At 37.9% G+C, this 20,839-nt stretch overlaps 1 protein-coding gene across 1 annotated transcript in view; it reads right to left on the reverse strand.

Annotated features, from left to right (window-relative positions):
• GARS (glycyl-tRNA synthetase) overlaps positions 1 to 20,839 on the reverse strand; it is a 45,339-nt gene that overhangs the window by 5,873 nt on the left and 18,627 nt on the right. Inside the window, exons 8-14 of the mRNA XM_010829404.1 lie at positions 20,209 to 20,354; positions 17,664 to 17,813; positions 13,704 to 13,866; positions 12,101 to 12,265; positions 6,248 to 6,355; positions 5,319 to 5,464; positions 1,243 to 1,328 (exon numbers count right to left, since the gene is read on the reverse strand). Coding sequence (XP_010827706.1) covers positions 1,243 to 1,328; positions 5,319 to 5,464; positions 6,248 to 6,355; positions 12,101 to 12,265; positions 13,704 to 13,866; positions 17,664 to 17,813; positions 20,209 to 20,354 — 964 coding nt within the window. The remainder of the gene's footprint in view (positions 1 to 1,242; positions 1,329 to 5,318; positions 5,465 to 6,247; positions 6,356 to 12,100; positions 12,266 to 13,703; positions 13,867 to 17,663; positions 17,814 to 20,208; positions 20,355 to 20,839) is intronic.

Raw genomic sequence — 20,839 nt, forward strand, 5'->3', positions numbered from 1 at the left:
ATGCCTTCTGCCTCACCTATGCAGAAAGCATTGAAACTCCAGAGCTTCTGTAAGACTTGGCTAGAATTAAAAATCCACCACCACAGCTGGCAAATTTAATGAAAACAACTCCTATATACAAGTATCATGTGATTTGTGCTTTACTTTTTCTCTTACTATCTGGATGAGAACTCCCTAAGAGTCAGGTTACTGCTATTGTATCTCCAAGATTCTGGGGTCAGGAGTCTGTTACAGAAGAGTTTGCTCAGGTACCAGCAGTCAATCAAAGACCGGGGAACCCACAGCTCTTCCCATGGGTGCAGTTATACTTGTGGTGTACATAGGAATTGTCTTCATTATTACTTATTATTCAGAAAGGAACCATGGCTAAGCACTATCCACATCTAACTAAACGGACCCTAACCTTGAGAGCTTGTTTCAAGAGAAATGAGATAACTGGAACCAAAAACACACACGAGAGTAACATTTGAGAAATGAACAAGGCATTTTCTGCCCATCCTTTGGTGGCATCTGAGCAATGGTGAAGGACAGCTCTAAGCCAGCTGCCAGGATGTGGCTAAAAGGCCTCAGAGCATGAAGAAGGGCTCCCCTGCTCTCTCCTATGACTGCTCTGACTGCTTTTACAGCTCCATGCAGCCTAGCAACAATGAGGCAGGCCAAACAAATGGAAAAGGAGCCCAGCTCACTCCACAGGCAGTAGTGTCTCAAATACCCACTACTCTCAGTTTCCAGGAGCATCAATTCAACCAAGAATCCTTCACACCTTCTCCAAAATACTCACTTACCAACTTACATAATTTGTCCTACCAAAAAATAATCATCTCATTGGCTTTTAAAAAGCATGAACGACCACTAACCTAAATGACTTTTAATAAGTTAATCTGCCAGAAAAGATGGTGTGGATAAGTTCTCTCAAGTGAGAAAAAAAAAGATGCTTTTAATCAAAGAGATACTCCTCATATGTGCCTCGGTCATAGAACATATAAAGATGGCATTATAAGTTATTTTTCAGTATGAGTACAATTATGTTTTTTTTTTTTTCTGTTTTAAAAAACAAGATAATGTCTTGTTATATGAATATAATGTCATATTCATCTAATTTAGGGCTGTAACGTTAAGGATTCATTTTCTTCTTCAAATTTTCCATAAAATAGTTATGCTATGAAACTTAAAAAAAAAAAAATGCCATTAAGGAGTAATGATTTTTGTCTGCTTGTTCCTTAATTATTTTTACAAATTTACCATGTAGTGTTTTCTGGAATCTCTTCACATTGACCATATCTTTTGTCAACTGAAACGTCTTCCCTTCAGTTTCAACAGTAAATTCCCTACAATGAAACAAAGCACATATTAGTGAAAACACATATGCCCATGCCTTAATTTAAAGGAGTTTTACAGATTGCTAAACCTCTTTTCATTTTAAGTGTAATACAACTTGGTCAACAATCCAGATATAACAACCGAAGTCAAATTTAAATTTTTCATAAGGAGTACCAAATTAAGTATTATTCTAACAGCACCAAACAGTATTTTGGGAGGCACCCAAATATGTGGCTAGTCTTATAAAATTCCACAAGTGACTTAGTGACCAACTCCTTGATTTTGAGATCAAGATAAAATCAAAGAAAATTTCTTTCTAATTACATTTGTCAGAAACAGGTCTGCTGGCAAAAAGACCACTGTTTTCATTACTGTCCCAACAAATGTAAAAATGACCAACTTGTCATCTTACAGAAAGAATTTTTAAAACTCCTACACTTTTTCCAAACTAAATTTTTATACTTATGCTGATGAAGATCAGCTTAAAAGAAGTTTAAAGATTCTGCTTGATATGTCAGATATGTCAATATAAAATACTGCTGCTGCTGCTAAGTCACTTCAGTCGTGTCTGACTCTGTGCGACTCCATAGACGGCAGCCCACCAGGCTCCCCTGTCCCTGGGATTCTCCAGGCAAGAACACTGGAATGGGTATACTATCCCCCCCAAATCACTGAGAACTTCATGTTTATATCCTGAGATATGCCCATTCCATTTCAGGTTATAAGAATTCACCTTTATAAAGCACTTCATGTAATATAATACCTGTATTTTAGCTTATGAGGTATTTCATTGCATTATGATCAATTCAGATGTGTCTGGTCTCACAAGCAGCTTGGTGCTGGGAAAAGAGAGCCCTCATGTGGTTGTCCTTGGAGCTGTATGGCTGGTACATGGTACCCTGCATTCTGCTCGTTTCTAGCACTGATAATCTCATGCATCATATGAATGATTTTCATTGATTTCTTCCATTTTTACTATTCTGGAGTTTGTGCATGCATGCATTAAAAGACTCCACATAGACAGTATCATACACATGTTCTCTGTGAGCACAGTCTAAGTGCAGGGTATGTAACAGTTATAAAAAAGCTGAAATTAGCAAGAAGATAGTTATTATTTGAGAATTTTTAAAAGCTGTCTTGTTTGTATATAAATCTGTTAGTAACCTATGTTAACTTTAATGGGATATGACATTATTCTAGCATAAAGAGACATTAATTCTAGGAGACCAGAAATGTTTTAAAATTTTCCTATTGAAATAGATAATTTTATCTTCCACTTCTAAGTGTTCGTCTTGCGATAGCTGACAAATACACACACACATGCACCCACTGTGGCCCCAGAAGTTCCCCTGGGTGCCTTCTCTTTCGATCCCCTCCATTCTCACTCAACCATTGAAGTGCTTTCTACTACTCTAAACCAGGTTTGTCTTTCCTAGAGTCTGGCATATAATCTTTTGTGTAAAGCTTCTTTCACTTAGCCTAATGTCTATGACAAGGTCTGGCAAACTTTCTGTATAGGGCTTTCTGTATATTATGAAATATTCAGTTATAAAATACTCAAGGTTTGCAGACTCCCATACTACATTTTTTTTTAAAACAACCCTTTGAAAATGCCAAGTCATTCTTTGCATTGTGATATAAAAAATACGTAAGATGCTCCAAATGTACTTAAAAGTATATACTCCAGTTATTAGGTATTCTACAAACAACAAGCGGGTTGATAAATAGTGTTTATACCTTCAAACTCCTACCAATTCTTTTTTGTCTACCAATCACTGAGAGGGGTATAAAAATCTCTGTAACTGTTAATTTGTCTAATTTTCTTTTCAGTTCTGTCAAGTTTGCTTTACATACCTTGAGGTGATTTTTAGTGGCATACATGGCTACAAGTCACTTACGTTCTTGATGAATTGATGATCCCTTTATCATTACGAAATACAACCTGATAATTTTTCTTGTTCTTAAGTTTTCTTTGATGTTAATAAGGCACTCCACCTTCTTGATTAATGTTTGTATGGGAAATATTTTTAAAATTCTTTTCCCTTTAAACTTAAATTTGAGGCATACCTTGCTTTCTTGTGCTTCACAAGAAGCACAAGCTTTGCATTTTTTGGCAAATTGAAGGTTTGTGGCCACCCAGCGTTTGCACGTCTATCAGCGCTACTTCTCCAACAGCATTTGCTCACTTCATGTCTCTGAGTCACATTTTGGTGACTTTCGCAATATTTCAAACTTTTTCATTATTATTATACTTGTTATAGTGATCTATAGTCAGTAAAAGACTTTGATGTTACTAAAGATTTCCACTTGCTGAAGGCTCAGATAGTGGTTAGCATTTTGCTGCAATGAAATATTTCTAAACTAAGGTACATACACTGTTGTTAAAAATATAATGCTATTGCACACTTAACAGAGTACATGATAGTGTAAACATAACTTCTACATGCACTGCAAAACCAAAAAAATTTGTGTCACTCACTTTATTGCGACAAATTTATTGCAGTGGTCTGGAACCAAACCCACAATATCTCCGAAGTATGTCTGTATTAAAATTACAGTCGGTTTCCTGTAAACAATATTTAACTGGGTCTCGAATTTTTTAACCAGTCTGACATGGCTATTAATTTGAGTGTTTCGATCATTATATTATAATAACTATCAGTACTGTGGAGTTGAAATCTACCATTTCCTGAGTTGTTTTCTATTCGTCTTATCTGTTCTTTGTTCATTTTCCTTCTCCTATCTTTTTTTAGAGCAGTTTTTATTATTCTATTTTAGCGTGCTTATTGGTTTCTTAGTTACATCCCTTTGGTTTCTCCGTGTCTTATCCAGGCAATTGGTCTAAAGTTGACTACATGTCCCTTTCTATTAAACTTAGCATATGTAACATGTGCACCTTACAGAAGTATGCATATTCTTACATATTCCCAACTCTTGGCTCCCATCCTTTGGGCTACTGATGACACAAATGCTATTTCTACACATCACAAATTTCACAATACACTTAATATTTTTCTCTAAACAACCCATTATCTTTTAAAGAAATTCAGAGATGTCATTTTAAATCAACAAAAGAAAATCAGTCACTCATATCACCCACACAGCCATCATTTCTAGAGCTCTTAGTTTCTTTGGGTAGATCTAAATTTCCACACTTCTGCCTGAAGAACTCCTTTAACATTTCTTGTAGTGTAACTCTGGCTTACAATGTATCCTCTAAGTTTTCTGTCTGAAAATATTATCTCTTCTTTTTCCTCAAGTATTTTTTCTGAAAAGACATTTTCGGTGGGTATAGGCTCTCGTCTGTAAGAACTTCATTCTACTGTATCATGGCTATGTACACACAATTACATTTGTGATATCACCTCTATCTAGATGTTCCATTTTGTTTTTTAAAATATGTACATTTCCATTTCCCACCTCATATGTTCATGTTTTCTCTTATGACCTTGAGCACATAAATACTGTTTTAACATCCTTCTGTATTATTTCCATGATGCTCGCCACTTCTGGGTATTTCTTTTGATTGATTTTTCTCCTTATTTTGGGTCTTTTCATGGTTTTTCATATGGCTAGAGATTTTTTTATTGTTTGCCAGACATAGTAAATTCTACACTGTTTAGTGCTGAATTTTGTTGAATTCCTTTAAAGATTCTTCTCTATGGTTTTTCATTTATACTTACAACAATTACGCTGAGGACTCCAAAACTCAAAAAATGGGTACTGACTTGAGAGATAGATGTAGTTTCTAATCACCATGAATATGTCTGCACCTTTAAGAAAGTTACTGGGAGGAAAAAAGATCTTTGTAGTCCATTTCAAATCTGTTTCCAGGTCACAACACCAAAACTCAACAGACAGTCCCTTAAAAGTAGCCAAGAGATGGTACTCACTTGCAAAAGTTTCTAAAGAAACTAATGTCCTCCTAATTTTCAAAACATGGCAAAGAGAACAGAGCTGAGTGGAGCCCACGTTAGAGCACACACCTTAACACTTACCCTTTTTCATTCAGTAGTTTCTCCATTTCTGTGATGTAACACTCATCACAAATGGCGAGGTACTCCATCACCAGCTTTGCATCCTTCTTGTACGCCTTACCAATTGCTCCCTTATTGGGTTCAAACTGAACAACATTGACTGTTTTGTATGAAGGGGTCAAGGAATACAAAGCTACAGAACTACCCCAGCACTTCAAGAAATGATCCTGAGGACAAGCCTTCATTGACTTAAAACAACTACCAGTTCCCTACTGGTATCCAAGATCCTCTGTATGCTGATTTCAAGTGCAAGATAAAACAACTACTCAGAAAATCATTCAGATAAACCCCACTCAAGATAAGTAAACATCATCAAAAAAGACTTTTTCAAAGTTACAATGAGATAAAGGGACATTATCTAATCAGCAATATAACCCAATACATAGCATAATGAACTCTGATAACAATTCATTCATTTCTTTATGTCTCGGCACAATAGGATCTACTTCTTGTCACCTCTAGCCCTTAGATGAACTCACAATCTCATTGTCTGGTGAAGGAAGGAAATTTCTCCTTTGCTGATCTACAGATCAAATGAGATAAATTATTTCATCATAAAAGGGCATTCATCTTTTAATAGAGAAAACATTCACTGAGCACCCTTTACCTAAAGAGCATGTATGTAGATGCAGGTGTTGGAAATGGCTGAGAAAAACTGGTCAACATCCTGAAAGATGCAGGGCATTTTTCTCTCAAGGACCAAACACTGAGTGGACACATGTTAGACTACAGGTAAAGAGAACAAGAAAGGAACGGTGAGACGCATAAAATGATTGGCTTAAATAAAGTGCCAAAACATCTCAGTTTATCCACAGAACAAGGTACAGTCTTAAACTTATCCATTTTCAAGATGTTTACTTCTGAGTTGCAGAAGTGATCAGAAAGGATATGGGCTCTTTCAAAGGTTTCTCGGCTACGAGTGGGACTTTGGTGGCCCTCGCATGACAAGACAGGTCATAACAGGAACGGTCAGCACATCCAACAATCTCGATCCAGCCCTGAGAAGACATAATAAACATCTGTAACTCACACAAATGCATGCAGATTATACATACTCATGAATAATTCAATTACAGAATTTCCACTCAACTTTTAGAAATGCTTGAAATGGGTACAGTTTTATACATCAAGTAGTACCAATCTTATAAATATAATCCACACATGTACACAAAGTAGTCTTTTTATTTTCTGGACAGAATTATTTTGCCATATTGTGAATGTGGGGTTAACTAGTATTTGCTGGGATTTAGCTATGGAAATAAAATGTGAACCTAGACAAAACTTGTAGATGTCTATCAAATTTTTGACCAGAAGTCAAAATGAATCTGGTAGAAACTACTAGCACAACACTCTGTTCCATAAAATGCTTTAGCATTGATGGATTTTGGCATCCACAAGGGGTCACCGATGCAATGGACATGAACTTGGGCAAACTCTGGGAGATGGTGAGGGACAAGGACGCCTGGTGTGCTGCAGTCCACGGGATCGCAAAGAGCTGGACACGACTGGGAGACCAAACAACAAGAGCAGCAACAAGGGGTCTTAGAACCAATGCCCCATGGATTCCAAAGGACGACTGTAATGGTTCCCTCCTGCCCATACAACTGTATTGTTAAAACTTGGCTCAAACCAAAGAATTTACACCTACAAAGTCATTACTCTCTGTGCACTTTTAACAACTGCCAAAGAGAAGGGCATGGCTAGTGCAGAAGAGCTCTACACTAGCAAGTAAATCAGTCCTGGCCAGAAGTCGACCTCCCGAATTCCACAGGACACACGACAGCACACTCCCAGATTCTTCCTGTTGCCGCTCACGTGGAGGACCCAGGGTCAACCGAGCTCCCTTTTGTGAGTCAGCACAGAACATATGCACACACAAATCTAAATGCAGTGCTCACCTCAAAAAGTTTGTGGAGAAGGAAAACAACTTTCATAATCTTTTAAAAGCATGGAAGACAGTCAAGAGGAGGAAGAGTTTTACCAGTCTTTACCACGGAAAACAACAGTCAAGGGTGAGAGACCCAATTAGCCCCTTGAAAATCCCTTGTGGGTTCAGAGACCAACACAGGTGACTGAAAATAAGGTCAATAATAGCTCCAGGCAGGAAGGGGAGGACTCACCAAAGGGACTGGTAATCTGGGAGGAGGAGACACTACAGCAGACATCATGGCATTACAGTAGAAGAGCAGCAGAAACAAGAACACGCTATTAGGGTGCTGTGGTGATAGTCACTCTGAACGTAAGTGACAAAGATACGAAAGTAACACGTGGGGGGAAATCCACTGGGAGTTAAGTTATATCACAGCATGCCCTGCACCTACAGTCTAGCTTATAACTCTTCACTGGAAGATATTTATGAGAAATTATAAGGAAAATAATACATCATGTATACATTTATCTGAATCATTAAAAAGGAAAGAAAAAGAAAACGAGACTACACTGGAGGAGGAAATGAACAGAGTGCTAATGCATCACATCAGCCTTGAAGGATAAACAGAATGGACATATGCCAAAATCAGGACTCAGAGATCAAGGAAAAACCTAAGAACTAAGAGGAATGTCAGCGTGCCAGCCTAACAATGATGGTGATACCAAAGTCACACTTGATTTTCATATATTAGAAAGGCATTATTAAACTGGAACACAAATACATTAAATGTCATCTGTTTCCTCTTCTTTTTAATCTGTTAATTTAAGTAGGTAAACTCTGTGTAAGTACTGACCATATGGAAAGATCAAAGAAGAAATCCTACAAATGTAAACTTAGCTCAGAGAGGACAGATGGATAAAGAGGAAAAAGGAACGTTATCTATGTTGTTACTTTATTGTTTTATTGGCCTTTTCCCTCTAAAAAGTTTTTGAAAAACTGTAATAGATTCAACAATACAGCCAGTCCTCTGTATCTGTGGTTTCTACATCTGCAGATTCAACTGTGAATCAAAAGTATTCAGAAAAAAATTTTCAGAAAGTTCCAAAAACTTAAACTTTGCTGCAAACCTGGCAACTATTTGCAAAGCATTTATGTTATGTTTGGTATCATAAGTAACCAGCTAATTGAAAGTGTATGGGAAGATGTGCATAGGGTCTACGTAGATACTAAGCCTTTTTATGTAAGAGACTTGAGCATCCCAGGATTTTGGTGTCAGTAGGGCTCCTGGAACAAGACTGAGGAATGACTGCATTCTCTTTCTACAAAGTGTCTACTGCTCTCAAAACTTGGCATCAGGTGATTGTACTAAATACACATCTCAGCTGGCCACAAATGTGGGCATTTGTGCTCAATCCAGTTTCCTACCGAACAAAAGAAAACTCAATAAAGAACAGGTACTGTTTAGATCACAGAATAAAACTTAATAACAGCATTACTATCACAGCAGTGGCAGGTTCCATTTCTTGTTAATCCCCAAGTCACTTTTCAAAAGCACAATCTAAAGTGTTTTCCAAGACTCTTAAGAACCTGTTATTTGAGTAAGAACCAAAGAGGTAAAAGGCTTATTAGTTCAACAGATGTCTAGTTAGTCCTTCTCATAAATACTTATTTTTCCCTTTGATCCAGAGTTTGGGAAAATTCAACCATCACACCTAATAAGCTTTCCAAGCACATGTTACTGCATGGGGGTGTTTCAAACAAAGAGGCAAAAATAAAACTCATATAAGCTCAGAAACCCCAGCACATAAAAATAACAAAACAGGAATTAAGGGGGAAAAAAAAAAGCTAAAAACATGTAACTTGCTCATCTGAGTCACTAAAGATGCCAACTAGTATATCTATGTTCTTAAACATATACTTACTCATTATCATTTACTAAAGATATTGATGAAGATATTTATGTACTAAATGGTGAAACTACAAAAATATGCCTGAGAATGGTAGACAACAATTTTGAGATCATGGTGACCCCTTAGGAGGGAGAAGAAAAGGTTAGAGCATTAACTGTATCAGTAACTTTTTTATTTAAAAAAATACAATATGAAGCACACAAAAAGAAAATATTCAAGTCTCTAAAGGAGTTTCCCCCTCTCCTTTAAAGTTTATTACTTCAGAGCTTTTGGTCTTGTTTAGTCCAGTCTTATGATCTTACACAAAATGTGAGGCCTAAGCTCAAAGCTAGGCCCACATTTTCTTTTTAATTTTTTCTTTAATTCTTTTAAATTTAGGCATAATTGACATATACAATGATATTAGTTTCAGGTATATAATGTAACAATTTGATATTTGTATATATTGCTAAATGATCACCGCAGTAAGTCTAGGTAACATCCGCCACCTCACACAGTTATAATCGTGTGTCTGTGTGTGTGATGAGACCTTTTACAATCTACTCTCTAAGCAATTTTCAAATACACAATACAGTACTATTAACTGTAGTCACCATGCTGTACATTCCATCCTCAGGACTTCTCAGACCCACATTTTCTGACTTCCCATCCTTGAGGGTTTGGCCACAGCTCACAGTGACACTCAGAAAGGATGAGCAGGAGTGCAGTAGGGTTTATGAAAGCAGTGTAGCAGGGGTTTAAGGGCAGGGGCGGGAAGTCAGACAGCCCTGCCTCACACCCCCGCTCCACCACTCCCTTGCTGAGACTTGGGCAAATCAACTAACGTCTCAGCACTTCAGTCTCCTAAGAAATAGAACCAATGAATGGAATTATTGTGAGGATTACATAGGCTGATACACTTAGAATGGTATATAGCCCTTAACAATTACAAATACCGAATGAACAAACAAATGAAATGCCATTCAGGCAGGATTCAGAATCTAAATTGAAAACAGCAAGAATTTGGGTCTGGTTTAGCTTGAAATCTTCTCACATAAAACACTTTATTGGTTTAACTTGAAAATAAAAAGAGATTTCAGAATATCTAGTACATATAAAGAAACTAATGATCACCTATAATCCAAAACTAATTACCACTATCATTTAAGCAAACATATGTCAAGTAAGTTTGTGAAGAAAGTTAACATAACAAGAAAAACCTAACAGATTCTTTCCTAATTCAATAAAGTTAAAAGTATATGTTAAAAACAATATCAATAATAGTCACTACAGATATATGCATATATCATTATGCATATACACACGTGTATTTTTAGAACATCTTATTTATTTTTTAATTAGTGAGAAATTGCTTTATAATTTTGTGTTGGTTTCTACCGTACCTCATAGTTTTGATTTGCATTTCTCTAATAGTGAGCAATGTTGAGCATCTTTTCAAGTGTTTATTGGCTATCTGTCACTTGTGTGTATGTTTTTAAAGCATATAAAATTACTTTGAATAGAGGTTGACAAATCAAGGTTCATGGAACTAAGAATAGTTTTTATGTTTTTAAAGAGTTGTTAAAAAAAGAAAAAACAAAAAACAGAAGAGAGCCACAGAGATCCACAAAGCCTAAAACACTTACTATGTTTACTATGGAAAATGTTTATTGAGCCCTGATTGAGAAAACAGATATGGAACACTCTTGGGGAGCACACAGTTGGAAGTTTCACTTTTTATATAACAGACTTAAAGAATTATTTTTCACTTTCCGTTTTACAAAAAAAGGTTGTCATTTTTTAAGTGACTTTTTTTTAACTGGAGGATAACTACTTTACAATGCTGTGTTAGTTCCTGCTGTACAACAATGTGAATCAGCCGTAAATATATATATATCCCCTCCCTCGTGAGCCTCCCTCCCACTGCCCTCGTCCCACCCCTCTAGGACATCACAGAGCACCCAGCTGAGCTCCTTGGGCTAAACAGCAGCTTCCCACTAGCTGTCTATTTTACATTCGGCAGTGTAGATACGTTAATGCTACTCTCTGTTTGTTCCGCCTGCTCCTTCCTACCCTGTGCCCACATGTCTGTTCTCTACATCTGCAGCTCTATTCCTGCTCTGCAAATAGATGCATCAGTACCATCAAAAACAATTTTTTTTAATTAAAAAAAAAAATCTATTTTTTTAAAGAAAGACACTTTTAAAAGTTTTACTTTTTAAGAGAAACCAAGGGCATGTGAGAATCAAGGACCCTGAGTTAAGTCTCTGTTGGGTGACAAGTCTCTCCAATATCAAATAAAGGAAATGCAGAAGACTCTGGGGCCCGCGTCTCGTGGCTGCTGCCCTGTTCCCACTGCTACCAATGCTAAAACACCTCCTATATCCAAATGCCTTTCAATCCTAAACTTCAGTACTAATGTTCATGTCTAGGGGTGTGGGGGTGGGAAGGAACAGTGAAGAGGTAACCTGGAGGTCTTCTCTGAATTATTATTAAATACACAGAATTTGAGAAAAGGTAGTTCCTAAATAAGAGATCAGAATCTCCTAGTCTATCCCTCAAATCTACCAAACAGCTCTCCAAACGAAGAGCACTATGGGCTTCTTTACTCAGCCTGGCCACCACTTCCAGTATCTGCTGGGGTCCCTGTCAGGAAGGTGGCCATTCCATCTTAACTGCGTTCAGGCATGTTACCAATCACACTGCCCACACCAGCAAAGGACACGCCAGGAACACACTGTCACCAGCCTTCTCTCTCTCTCTGTAAAAGCCATCCATATCTACAAAGGGATCCTGGGACATAAGGGTAGCCCCCTCTTATGACAGCACAGCGGGGCAACTACTTTTTCCATTTCGCTCAGGAAGAGATCTCTTTCCTTTTTGTTCCACTCTGACAAGAAGCACATAAAAGGCAACTTTGATATCCATGCTTCTAAGTTAACAATGTGAAAATCACATGGTTAGAGCCACTGCATTCTACTTACATAGGATGTTTTGGATTCAGCATCCCAACAGTCACAGGCATAATGGGCCATCTCATTCTCCATGTGCTGTCGGAAGCGGAGCTTCTCTGGAGAGACTCCAACCTTCACGAGGTAGAGGTAGATGCGGCCAATGAAATAGCCCAACACTGAATTGTTAATCACACCCTAAAATAAATGAATAAACAAACTCATAGGTAAGTAGGCAAGCAACATGCAAACAAGCACGGAAGAATGAAAAAACCTACAAACATTAAGGCTTTTGAAGGCCAAGATACCATTTTCCATTGAGTTATTTATCATCTACTGAAAAATCTTTGAAACACAAAGCAAGCTAATTTATACAGCTTTCAGAATGATTTGAAATACCCAAAAATGTGATTAAGGCTATTTTCAAAAGTTTAACTGTCAAGCTAACAAGCAGATAATAGTGAATGATGTCATTCAAAATCTTTCCACCATACTCATTGGGTCAGCAAAAATTCAGCCTATTACCTCATACCTTCTAAATCTACAGTACTGAAAATGACATTCACAACAATGACCCTAAGGAATGGCATATATTCCTTCTGAATTAACAAAAGTCGTAAGACATGCTGAGGGGACTTTAATGTATTCTTATCCACTGAAATTTGCAAACCCCATATAGTATAAATCCCCTTACAACTTTAGTACAGAAGGGTTTTAGAAACTGTCTAGCCCCATCTCCTACCACCTGCAGGGCCTTTCTCTGCAAAAGGGCTGACAAATTATCACTCAGCCTCCACCTGAATATTTTCAGACAGGAAGCTCATTGTTCCCAGGGCAATTCATTCCATTATTAGGCAGCAACTACTGTTACCAAGTTTTTACTCACTCATTTCTCTAGGCAAATAATCATAGGGAAATTCTATTATATGCAAGCCCTTATCCCAATTGTTATGGGTAATACAGAAGAGTTTAAAATAGAAAGGGCTTGCTTCCTATGAGTCAAAATGTCTCCCCAAAAGAAGTCCATATTGTTAAAAGTCAGATTGATGGGGGACTTCCCTGGTAGTACAGTGGTTAAGAATCTGCCTGCCAATGCAGGGGACATGCGTTCAATCCTTAGGCCGGGAAGACTCCAGCTATCGTGGGGCAACTAAGCTGGTGTGCCACAACTACTGAGTCCGAGCTCTACAGCCTGCAGGCTGCAACTACCGAACCCTCACACCACAACTACGCAAGCCTAAGACCTACAGCCGTGCTCCACAGCCAGAGAAGCCACCACAATGAGAAGCCCACGCCGCAACCAGAGAAAGTCTGCGTGCAGCAATGAAGATGAGTGTGGCCAAAAAAAACCCAAAAACTGATGCGGTACAATTCAAACCAACAAATTTTTTCCACATGCCCTGCTAAATTTTTTTTCATGTTAGTCCCAATGGCCCACACATTGGCACGTTCAGGTAATTCCCTCCCACTATAATAATACTGTGTAATAAATACTGTAAAAAAAAACCAAAAAACCCACATACTGTATCAAATAAAGTGACTGTCAAAATATTTTATCATCCAGTACACAGAATCTGCTGAGTGCTGAACTCCAGGAAGAAGTATGCTCTAAATTAAGTTACCTATGGAATCTTACCTGTTCAACAGCATCTCCCAGGCGCATTTTCCGAGCAGACTGTCCGCTGACCTGGGCTTTCGCTGAATACAAATAAAGGTAGAGGTCTGCCACATTCTGGAACTTGGGATGGTCTTTCTCACTGGGATCTACAAAATGCTCAATTTCTGCCATTGTGAATTCTCTGAAAGCAAAAATATAAAGGATAAAAGTGGCACACTTAAAAAAAAATAAACAAAGCCTTTATTTTAAACTTCATTTAACACTAACACAGAATGATACGGAAAATAGTTGTTAAGGAACAGATTAATACAGTTTTTTTTTAAATTAGGAAAACCCAGGAACTTCCCTGGTGATCCAGTGGTTAAGACTTTGCTTTTCAATGCAGGGATGTGGGTTCACTCCCTGGTTGGGAGTGATCTTGATCTTGATCCCACATGCCTCCTGGCCGAAAAACCAGAACATAAAACAGAAACAATAATGTAACAAATTCAATAAAGGTTTTAAAAATAGTCCACATCAAAAAACAATTTTTAAAAAATAAAATTAAGAGAATCTGAGCAAATGTCAGACACACACACAAAATGAGATACTGCATAGTGCCTTCCAAATAAAATGATTTTCTTTAAAGCACTGGCAAGTCTTTACTAATGTACACTAAATGAAGTGCCTGATACTTACTTTTCAAAGAATGGGAATTAAAAGTGAATTTAGCTTTTATAATAGTCTGATTTCTTCCTTTTTATTGCTCTGAACAAGTAAATGACTGATAATGGCACCATACAGCTGGTGTCTTTAGAGTAACAGCTTCCTAAATGATGTGTTATTCAAGGCAGAGGACACGGCATGAATTGAACAAGCTAACATCAAGCAAACTGCATAATGATGAGATAAATATGCACATAGTAATGGTTTCCCAAAAAGATTTCCCTGAATGGCAATTTAGTAGCTATTGGGGGGGAATGTTTTAAGTTAATTTTATGAGTCAAAATCAAACCCCTCTTCTTTAAAACACACACACACAATTTACTAGGGCACTTCCATGATTATCTCAGATGTTTTAAAAGTAATGAAAAATTGCTTAAATGGGTCCTAAAAATACATGAAATGCATTGCAAAAGAGCTTTGATTTTTTTTTACTTTTACTTTTTAATGTCATCTCTTATTCAGTCCAGCAGCACCTATACCTTCATTGCCTTTCAAAAGCTATCAAACATCTTCTGCAAGCACAGAAATGAGAGACAGGCAGAGAAGCTTGATGTCTGTCCTCACAAAGCTTCCAACCAGGACAGCAGCAAGAGAACACTTAAAATGAAGGGCAGATCAATATAAGGACCCTGCCCAGAATCCCCAAATAATCAGCTGCCAAAGTCTTTCCATCTGTTCTGTCAATTAATCCAAGCTCACAGACAGGAGATGGAAATCAACACAAACACTGACTGTATCAGCTGTCTCTTGTTTTTGAGTTCAGAGACTCTACCTGCAACTGTGGAGACAAAATAGTCATCAGACTAGAAGACAGAGCCAGACAATCAAAATGAAATTTAATTAAAAAAAATTTCATATGAACAAATGATACTCCCCACCTAAACCAAAGGGATCACAGCTATACAAAGACTTAACCACCTGCCAATTCTAGGTCAAGAAGAAGCTGTAACATTAAACAAGCTGTAGCCCTGCTGCTGCTGCTGCCGCCAAGTCGCTTCAGTCATGTCAGACTCTGTGCAACCCCACAGATGGCAGTCCACCAGGCTCCCCCGTCCCTGGAATTCTCCAGGCAAGAACACTGGAGTGGGTTGCCATTTCCTTCTCCAATGCATGAAAGTGAAAAGTGAAAGGGAAGTCGCTCAATCGTGTCTGACTCTTAGCGACCCCATGGACTGCAGCCTACCAGCTCCTCCATCCATGGGATTTTCCAGGCAAGAGTACTGGAGTGGGGTGCCATTGCCTTCTCTGGGTCCTAGTCCTACCATGGAATAAAAACCATGGAGATACTGACTTGTGAAGGATGAATGGATTTCCACCCAGGATCCTGCAGAGGCACATGACAAAATCAACCAAAATCCAGAAAACCAGGGAATAAAATGGCAGGAAGCCCCATTGGACTTTCCTCCATTAACTCCTGGGACCGTTTGTCTAAACTGCTTTCCCTGTTTATCACTTTTTATTCCATAGGCTCCAAGTTTTGCCTTACTTCATGGTCCTTTATAATCATCCAACGGTTACTCTCTTTGATGTAAATCCTCTCCAAAACACTGGCTTTAGACAAGCTCAGTCTCAGACAGCTTACTCAGTATTCTGAAAGCATGCTTGCAGACACTTCCTTTTCCAAAAGCAAAAGGAAAAAAGACATGAAGAAACCCAGAGACTGAGAAATAAGACAAATTCAAGTCTGACAAGTTTTTCAATGTTACAATACCAGTTAAAATTTAGGACTACTTTTCATTTTGCAGCAAGGCTCAGCGGGTCCTCCCCATTCTACTTAAGTTGTACAAGCTCCTTCCTCATGAACTCTCCCTTTTCTAGACCATTCAGCTGAAGGGACTACAGGCCTGAAGATAAAGTCTGGTGAGAACATAGGAGCGTCTCCTCAGAGGGTGTCACCAGGACTCACAAGATTAGGCAGGGGCTTTGCACGCTCTGATAATTATAGGCGGGATATGCTATGCTTGATGCTTGTAATTACAGCAAGTAAGAACTGTAGTTCAGTTGGTAAAGAATCCGCCTGCAATGCAGGAGATCCCAGTTCGATTCCTGGGTTAGGAAGATCCCTTAGAGGAGGGCATGGCAACCCACTCCAGTATTCTTGCCTGGAGTATCCCCATGGACAGAGGAGCCTGGCGGGCTACACTCCATGGGGTCACAAAGAGTCGGGCACGACTGAGAGACTAAGCACAGCATGACAAGAAAAGAACAGCTGCTGGGGCTGTGGAAAATACTGTGGAGTCTAAGAAAGTGAAATTTACCAACATAGCCCATTTTTATATGAAATTTATTACCTTAAAATATCAGGAAGAAAATGTATAGAAATTGCAAAAAACCTAAGTCATAAATAGCTAACTCATAATGAGAAAAACATAACTCAGCAGTGCCAAGATGTCTTCCTGCACATTCTTGGATACATTGACAAAGGGAGGTTATTGGAATAGAGACAAGAGACTGTCTAAACTAGAGAAGACAGAAGCAAGCTTGCTAGCTGGACTTTCTGTCATAAAGGTGCCCCAAATTTGTGGAGGAATACCAATTGGCTACTGAAACACCCTCAGCCCAACACCAGTAACACTGTCTGTCCTGGATGCCTGGGATGGCCCTCCTGCCATAACCCTCACCTCCTTCTTCCTCACCCTACTCTCATCTCCACCACCACTTCCAGGAAATGCCTGCGTCGACAATCAAGATCTTACCATCCTCAAAACAGAACATGAACAAGGGGAAAAGATCATTTTGCAGCAGATGTGAAACGTCAGCTATTCACCCTTTCCGTTCAAACCACACAGTCGCTCAAAGCTGCCCATCATCCCAGAGACTACAACTGAAGGTAACAAACATAAAACAAACTTTTTTGGAGGATAAAAAGAAAGATATAATCATGTAAGAAAGGACTTCCCTGGTGGTACAGTGGATAAAAATCTGCCTGCCAATGCAGGGGACACGGGTTTGATCCCTGGTCCAGGAAGATTCCAAGTGGCGGGGAACAACTAAGCCTGGGCGCTACAACTCCTGAGCATGCACCCTAGAGCCGGTGCTCTGCCACAGGAGAAGCCGCCCCAGTGAGAAGTCTGTGTACCGCAACAAAGAGCAGCCCCTGCTTGCCGCAACTCGAGAAAGCCCGTGAGCAGCAACGAAGACCCAGTGCAACCAAAAATAAATTAAACAATGATGTAAGAAAGAAGAAAGCTGTTTCAAATCAGCAAGCCTTTGTTTCCACTTCAGTGCAAAAGTCACTCACTAATTTCACCAGCAGAACACCATGGGTGGTACCTGACTCTGATCAGTCCAGATCGAGGGGAGATCTCATTTCTGAAAGAATTTCCAATCTGGGCAGCAGCAAAAGGCAACTTTCCTTGGTTGAATTCCAAAAGCCGTTTGAAATTCAGGAAAATCCCCTGTGCAGTTTCTGGTCTCAAATATCTATAAATTTAAACAAATCAGTCTGTTACAAAGGAAGAAATCATGTTTCCCAATAAATCTGAAATTCTAGATACAATTCCTAAAAGTCCTAAATATACTATTCACACAAAGCTGGATGGGCCCTAAAAATGTTTTAGAAATAGATATTTTCTATTCTCACACAGGTAACAGAGAAGGTCAGGTGATTGGTATGGAAACACCACTGTTAGAAATGTCATTTTATTTCATCACTCCAGTGAATCAAAGATGACTTCTCTCATGATGTCTCTAAAACTTCGGATATTCTTCGGATATTCTCCTGATTCTCACTTACTTTGGAGGCAGATGACAATTTTAGATCCTTTTAAAAATGAAGTTAAGCATCCCTCTGCTGTTAACCCACATCGAAGCATAACCATGGAACTATTAATAAAAAAAAGCCAGTACAGGCTGACAATTAACATCAGAACTCACTCAACAAAACCATTACACCACGGCAGGCAATTTTCAAGGCTTTTCATATCATTTTCTTCTTTGTACCCAGAGACACAAAGAAACAGGGAAATCCAGAATGATCAAATCTTTGTAGTAGTTTGTACTTTCAGCCCAAGGCTGCTTCTGATTTTCTCCACATTTTAAAAAGACACAGTCACTCAAATATATCATTATAGCCATTGCTTTCTTTTCAATTTCACAGAAAATATTCTGTGCAAAATATCACATAAGAGAGCAGTCTCAAGAACCTACTTCAAAAGAAACGTTTTATAGAAAAAAATTTTAAAACAAAAAATAAAATTTTACCTTCTTCTCATTCTAATATACCAATTCTTTTTATTTTTTGTTTTTTATCCAAATATAAGCATAGTTACAGTTACTCTGCATATTTATTAAGTAGAATGTACTAAATTATGAATTCTTTCTTTTATGCTTTTCCATTTTATAAAAAACAGTAAAATTTTCTTAACAGTTGTATTCTACTAAAATAAACTACTATAATTTATTAAGCAGTCCTCAAATTACTGGATGAAAAGGTCATTTTTACTTTAAATTTATATACTCTTTTTTTTTTTTTGGGCAAAGTAGTCACATTTATTTTCACATTCATAATAAAATCCCACTATGTTATTGCTTAAAGACACAGAGCAAGAATTAGATGTTACAAACCTCTTTCAGAGCACAGGTTATCTTGAATTATCTTTTAAAATCCTCTTTTAAAGCAAGAATAGTTAAGGACATATTAAAACTAGCTGTTTTTTATTTTTTCACCAAGAACTTTACTGAACAATATTTTTGCTGTTTTGTTCCACTATCTTCTATCATTAATTAATACACTCTTGATAAGTATACCTTCCTTTCCTTTTGAATTCTTTCCTTAGATAAATTCACAGCAGTGGGAAAGCAGGTCAGAGGTCATGGCCCATTTTATGACTCTATATTAACAAAATGAAAGGCTCATCCTTTGCCTCTTTCCACAAAATATCCTGAATCAGCCCACTGTCTTACTCCAATAATACACTGTCACAGTTCATTTTTGTTATTCTTTACTCTCTACTCCAGGAAACATGACCTAGCTTTATCTAGCAAAACCTATCCTGTCTTACCATAAAATGAGACCATGAGAAAAATATCTGAGGCTACGAAATGGAATACTTTGACTAAGTTTGCTAACAATGAACAAAGACTCTGGACATATAAATTCTGGATCATACTGCAAACTGTTACAGGTTTTTCTACTCTTATCTGCAAAAACCACCTTTTAATGAATCAACATGCTAAACGTAGCCTGTCCAATAGGGTAGGCCACTAGCCACACGTCTAGTGATTAAGACTCTGTTTCCACCACAGGGGCCACAGGTTCCATTGCTGGTTGGGGAACTAAGATCCCACATGCCATGTGGCATGGCCAAAAAATAAATAAATAAGTTTAGAAGTTCAGTTCCCCAGAAGCACTAGCCCCATTTCAAACGCTCATTGGCCACATGGTAGTGGTTAGTGGCTACCATATTGGACAGGAACAGCTTATAGACTATTCCACCACTGCAGAAAGTCCCACCGGGCAGTGTGACCTACACTGAATGGTTTCTAAAGTCTCCCTCAACAAGTTCAATAGCCTTCAAAATCAATCTTCAACACTCTCTCCTGCCCTATGCAGTAATAACTAATAAGAAGTGATGATTACAGACTTCTGTATTTATGCCCTCCCCCAAATGACAATATATACTACAAAAAAAAAAAAATTATACTTAGGAAGAATTAGAGGAAATAAAATTTTAAAATATATCATTATTTCTCCTTAATATATTTGTCTGTACTTCCTACTCATTTTTCAAACATTTTCCTTCATGGTTGATATTAATATTTACCTTTTATTACAAGTAGTTATAATAATATTACATAAACAATAAATGATACATACCCAGGCATGTTTCCTCCAGGTCCAATGAAGGTCTTAAACATTAAGTTAAAAGGCACTGGAGGGGAAAGATCATTTCCAGTAGTGGGAGATTTTACATTATAGTTTACAAAAAGATCTGCAAGTTCTTGCTGTCCATAGTTATCAAGCTAAAGAATACATCAAGAAAATGATTAGTGTAAGAGACTGAGAAAAAATAAGGCATAACAATAAAATATTATATTAAAACCCCACCCACCATTAAAATTCACCCAAAATAAAAATATCAGATTAACCTAATCTTCAAGATATCTATATTAAAACCATACCCAACTTACATAGCTTACATTCACCAACAGAGAAATAGAGTGTCTTTGTAGGACTGACCTAAAAACGTGTACCATTTCACAATGAAAGATAAGGCAAAATATCTCTTTTCAATTATAATAGTTATTGGTTGGCAAGAATCATGCAAATAACTTTACACAATGAATTTTACTACTCTGTATACTTAAGAGTCAGGTGCACTTCCCTGTCTATTAATTAAATATCCATGTAACTCCTCTCCCATTAGACATTATGCTGCTAAGCTGCTAAGTCACTTCAGTCGTGTCTGACTCTGTGCAACCCCATAGACGGCAGCCCACCAGGCTCC

The sequence above is a fragment of the Bison bison genome, unplaced genomic scaffold, assembly GCF_000754665.1.
Source record: "Bison bison bison isolate TAMUID 2011002044 unplaced genomic scaffold, Bison_UMD1.0 scf7180017858770, whole genome shotgun sequence".
Taxonomy (NCBI): Eukaryota; Metazoa; Chordata; class Mammalia; order Artiodactyla; family Bovidae; genus Bison; species Bison bison.